The following is a 5,686-nucleotide window of genomic DNA, read 5'->3' as shown; positions in this document are numbered from 1 at the left end:
TCTCCATTAAAATAACACAGAAGGGGCTTCCAAGGGCACAAATAGTTCTGCTTTCTGTTACAAGACCTGATTTTCAAATACTTAAAACTACCAAATGCTCCTGAAGCTTTAGTTTGACAGTGTCAATCGCTTCTGAAGACGAGGCTGGAGAAAACATTTTGTTCACATTAACTATGGCTTGAGACTTTCAGATGTCCTTATTGGTCTCACCCCTCTTATTTTGAACCTGGGAAATGAAGCTTGGACAGGAAAACGCGCAGGCATTGCATGTGCTCTTCAGCCATAAGAAAACTCACCCAAATTTACCTCTGAAAAAACACATTTTTGCACAAACTGGCAAGACTAAGTGTAATAGCACCTCAAGGAGACTCTGCCCTTGCTCAGAGCTCAAATCACTCGCTCTCAGGGTACCACAAAGGATTTCAGGAGAACATTTGCTGAAACGGCTGCTCCAGCCAGAAGATGGGAGGCAAGTTCTGATACGTGGAGGACCTGTCTTGACTGCGCCTGCCAGCATTTGGCTGATACTCAAGCCAAACAGAGACAGGAGCCACTGAAAGAGAAGGCAGAAAAAGGAAACCCCGGGTCTCTTAGTCAACAACAGGTAAGGAGAACAACACTCGGAGAAGGAGCCCTATTGGGAAAACAAAAGGTAGGAGGAGGGGTAGATAAAAGAGCAAGAAACCTAAGGACACTAAGAACAGGGAAAGGTGGGGATGTGAGGGGCACCCAATCTGTACCTTTTACAACATGTAAGATGGAATGTGAGACTGAATTTTGTTATTTGTTTGCCAGGGAACAGCTGTAAAAACCACCAGGAATGTGCTTCAGGCCAATCTAGTTCTTTTTTTTTTGTCTACTTTCACACTGTTATTGAATAGTATTACACAATACTGGTGTCTTGCTTTAAGGTGATTTTTCCAACATTTAGAATACTGTGTTTTTAAGGAATGTCTTCCTCTTGATCTTCTAAACTGAGAATACCAGAAGGAAATCTGCTGCTCTCTTGAAGTCAGCGGGAAATTTGCTTGCATAAGGAGAACTGGTTAGGACTTGACAGTGTTTCACAGCTTGTACAAAGCTCTCCAACATATTAGAGCTCATCTTTTTCGTTACTCTTCTTCAGGAAAGAAGCAAGGATATTGAGGCTTTTCTGGAGCTCCTCCTTTTTTCCATCACTCATTTTGTTCTTCTCAATCAGTTTTGTAATTCGGACAACTTCATTAGCAGCAAACTCTTCTCCCTGCTCCAGCATCTTGCTCATAATTTTCAAGTATTGCTCAGCTGACTTCTTCTCGGTTTCTTTTGTTTTTTCTAAACTCTCTTGCCCCTTTTTCAGGAGGGACTGGCGTTCTGATTTCTCAGTGGTGCTCACAAACTTGCTGGCCAGCATGTCGTACTCTTTCAGGCAGCCTGGCATCCCCAGATAGATGCCGTTACTCTTCAGCCAGCGCTGAATAGCCCTGGCCTTGATTTGGCCGCTGTAAGGTAAGGGATTGTCAAAGTCACCATCCTGGAACAAGTAAAAAATAGGGAACTTTTCCTTATCCAGCTTGTACTTTTCTCCCAGCTCAGTGTTCAGTTTATCACCATAATCTGTCAAGAGAAAACGAAACACAGAAAAGCACAGTACGTTAATCAAAAGAAAAAAATTAAATTAGGATTCTCTCCAAAACAAACTGATAAATATTTGTCTCCAGAGTTTCAACACTTCCCAATAACCTCTTTGCCAGGAAAGACCATACACTGAAACAAAAACACCCCAGAAAATCACTTCTGCAAGGCAAACCATCATTAGGTTTTCCAAAGAAAAATACAAGACTCTAATGGTGCTTTGCTGTGACTGTGATAGCATAGGACATTGGCAGGACCTCTACGTACAAACCCTGTCCTTCTTATGGGAAATTAATAGCCATTTTTTTCCCTTGTTTTGCTCTATCCATTGATTTTATTTGATTTTACAGTTAAACGGATTTTTTTTCCTGATCTATGTGCAGAGTGTACACTTACACGTTTTAGTTCTGACAGTGTGCCAAGCTACAAGATGTTTTCTCATCTTACATAAATTGCATTTATTCTTGAGGACAGAAAACATAACTTAAAGAGATTTCAACTATGCTACTTAGCTAAATCCATGTGTGTTTAGAGATGTCAGCGTGGGTGAAACTTCCCAGTTAGACAATTCCTGTAAGCTTAAATTCTTAATTCTACCCACAAAGCAAGAGTGAGTAAGGTGACAGTGATCCATTCTTCACTGCTTTTCTCTTAAAGCCGATTACAAGAACATCAAGTTACACCAGCCATAGTGCAACGACCACTTTCTGTGCTTTACCAGCAGTAAACGGCGCGTTTGCTGCAATGAATTAATCATACCACATTTGCTTTGTATGACCAGGCTTGTGGCTAAAGCATGATTCTTGTAAGGCTCATTTCCTAGAAATGGACAAAAAGGTTTCTCTCAGCAAAGAAAGCAAGCAAAAAGACAAAAAGTGCTACGAATGAGGAGGGTGGCATCCAGTTTAGCAGCGTGGGCTGACTTGCTTCATGAACCAGCCGAAAGGAGGTAAGCAGCACTCCTACACTCACCGCAGGAGGCACAGCAGCAGAGCTCAGCGACCAGCCGGAGCAGGTGCTTTGGTCTGACAGGGCCGGGCCCATCTCATTTCTCACTATCAGAATTCCCTCAGAGCCTGTTTCCATCAGAAATTGCAGTGAATTTTATTTCCTCCATGCCAACCCATACTGTGCAGGGTTCCTCACCTGATATTCCTACTTCAGCCACCAGAAGATCTTCACTGGAGCCTGAGCTCTCTGCCAGCTTTTTAAACTCATCTTGTTTCTCACCATATGGATATTGTGTATCGAACTTCACAAGGACAAACTTATGCTTTGGAATTACCTAAAACAAGAAGACAAAAACAAAGACAAAAGTTCAGCATTTCAGGTTTGAGTGATCTATAAAGAAGATAAAAAAAAAGACAAAAGTTCAGCATTTTAGTGAATCTATAAGTCACCTAAGGTTGCTTTCGCTCGTTCTTCTTTTCCTGTGCAGTGAGTAGATGCAGAGGGAGAATGGAAATTTTATAATTATGGCCTTTCAAAAATGACTCACTGCAGTGTGGAGGAAAGACTGAGCTTTGGGTGTACGTATTCCTATGCCAGATGATAAAGATGGCAGGTGGTAGGTTTGGGGGATCTGATAATGCCTTTAATTATACACGATTTGCTTATTGTAAATCTGATTAGCATCTTGGAAGGAAGTCAGCTAGACAATTTCCAGTGGGACATTAAGAGGATAGAGGCCAAATTCAATGTCATTCCGAAGGGTCCCAGCATGAGAACTGCAGCTCTTAGCTGAGAGAGGAGGCACGAGGTGGGAGCAGAGATGTTGGAGGTGTTGTACCGGTTCAGTACACAGAGAATTCATGTTTTAATTGATTCCTCTTTGCTTGTGCCATCGCTTTTGAATTTTGCTCTGCTCGGATGATGCCCTTTCAGATGAGCTTGGAAATGGAATCTGTCACCTGGTTTGGGATTTTTTTTCTCCCTCCAGGAGAAAACCTTGCAAAATCTTTTTCCTAGCAAACAGGGTCAGATTGCAACACAGGTCCCACCTACAAAGTGCACTGCAAGTGCTGTTCAGGCATGACATAACAGCTGGTTGCAACAGTTAACACAAGTCTTCAGTCCTGGGCCTGCTGATCACTTTACTGTCCTGGTAAGAAGTGAGCGTGGCAGGTCTTACAGCTGTAATATTTCTGCTGACCTTTTACAGTCCCTCTTTCAGCATTCTGCCGATTACTTCAAATTCTTCTTGCTGCAGAAGAGCTGGAAGCTCCTAAGGGTTGTAGAGTGCCGTAGTGTTAAAACACCAAAAACGGTTTGTCACAGCAGAAAAATCAAGCGGGGGGCTGGTATGTGGCAGAAGTATTTGCTCATGCCTGAGCAGTTTGTTTAGGGCAGATATTTTTCAAACAGCTCAGCTGATTGTTGTCTCTTCAGCTCATACTGCTACAGCACACGCTTTAATCCTGCCATCTGACGATCCCCTTTCGATGGGAGTCTCGCCATCTGCCTCAGGCTGGGCCTGCGACACCTGTCACAGCACTAGTTGCTACTGAAATCAAAATCCTGCCACGCTCTAGGAAGATACCTTCATTTCGAAGTGTTTTAGCGGAGAAAAAAAACTGTGCAAGCCCTCCGTCTGGCAGGAGCCTGTTGCTTTCCTTTTCATGAACGAAAAAGAAGTGAAACCGGTCCAGGCAGAGAGCGCACACGGCCCCGACTCGCTCCCCTGAGCGGTCCTGCCCTGGGTCAGCGGCACGGGCAGAGCAGGAGCCAGCCGACAGCGGCTCTTCTGCTCCCTGACCGGAGGTCGGGAGGGCGGGGAGCCGGCCCGGCGCAGGGCCGAGGAGCCGCGGCGGCAGCCGGACCTCGCCCCGCCGGAGCCGCCGGCCGAGCCGAGTCGAGCCCCCGCGTCCCCGGCCGCAGCGCTGCCCTGGCGGCCCCCGGCGGCACGGCTCCACTTGGACCTCGCCGATTGGCTGTCCGCCGCGGCTGCCGCTCTCCTATTGGCTGTGGCGCGACGGGCCCGCCGCCTCGGCCATTCCGCGAGCCCCGAGCGCTCCCCCGCGCCGGCGCCGGCGGTGGGGGGGCGGCCCCGCGCCCGCAGCCCGCAGCCCGCTCCGCACCCCCGGCGCCCCCGCACCGCGTCCCCGGCCCTCCGAGGCCGTCCGCCTGTTGCTACGGCAGCCGCGACGGGGCACATGGCCGCCGCGCTCCCGGAGCGGCCGCCCGCCCCCCCCCCTCCGAGCGCTCTGTCGGAGCCGGCAGCGCCCGCCGGGTGGGCCGTACCTTGTAGAAGGTGATGGCGTCGAGGGGCACGGAGCCCTTGGTGTGCAGCGCGCTGCCGCCGGGCAGCGCCAGGCCGAGCAGGCAGAGGAGCAGGGAGCCGGCGGCGGCCGCCGCAGCCATGGCGGAGCGCGGAGGGAGCGGGGCTGCCGGGGCCACGTGACCGCACGGAGAGCCGGCCGCCGCCGGGGGCTCGCCTCGCCCCGCCCCGCCCGCCCCGGGGCCAACCGGGGGACCGGGGCAGCGCTGCAGGGGCCGGACCCAGGCCGCGGCGGCGGGGCGGGCGGGGTCCTGGGAGCACGGGCGCTGATCTAACGCCGTCCCGCTTCCCCGCCGCGCGTGGAACGGGCAGGGGAGGCTGCAGGCAGGGCGCACGGGCAGCCCCTTCCCTCCCGCACGGCAGCACGCGGCGGGGCTGCTGCCAGAACAATACAGGCGGGCAGCTTCCAGCAGCAAACTCGCAGAAGCTGAAGTCAGGCGAAAGGGCAGAATGCGGGATCCGGCCTCGCACGAGAGCCTGCAGCGCTACGGCCACGCAGAGGTTAGCAGGGAGAGGAGAGAGCAGCTGGTGGTGCGTGTATGTACAGCAGCAGGCCAGGCAGGGCGGCCACTGCCATAGCATTGCCACAGCCCTCTCATATACTTGTTTTTGTGCTGCTAGAGGAGATACCTCATGCACTGCCAGCCCTTACTTTCCTTATCACTGAAAGCCAGGATGGAGTACAAGCAAGCAATGCCGAAAGCCTGAACAGTAGATTGACAGACGATCATGCCAAAGAACAGACACATCCAAGCTCCCTCCCCCAGACAACAGCATTCTGGACCCAGTCCACCA

General features: G+C 50.6%; 1 protein-coding gene across 1 annotated transcript; it reads right to left on the bottom strand.

Moving 5' to 3' along the window:
* Positions 1-826: 826 nt before the first annotated feature.
* Positions 827-5,023, bottom strand: ERP29 (endoplasmic reticulum protein 29). The gene is made up of 3 exons (XM_075516089.1): positions 4,855-5,023; positions 2,761-2,899; positions 827-1,596 (listed from the first exon to the last, which is right to left on the bottom strand). The coding sequence occupies exons 1-3, from the start codon at positions 4,972-4,974 to the stop codon at positions 1,094-1,096; spliced, it is 762 nt and encodes a 253-aa protein (XP_075372204.1). The 5' UTR covers positions 4,975-5,023; the 3' UTR covers positions 827-1,093.
* Positions 5,024-5,686: the final 663 nt, after the last annotated feature.

Source organism: Mycteria americana, chromosome 13 (assembly GCF_035582795.1).
Source record: "Mycteria americana isolate JAX WOST 10 ecotype Jacksonville Zoo and Gardens chromosome 13, USCA_MyAme_1.0, whole genome shotgun sequence".
NCBI classification, from domain to species: Eukaryota; Metazoa; Chordata; class Aves; order Ciconiiformes; family Ciconiidae; genus Mycteria; species Mycteria americana.
This window is presented reverse-complemented; position numbering and strand designations above follow the sequence as displayed.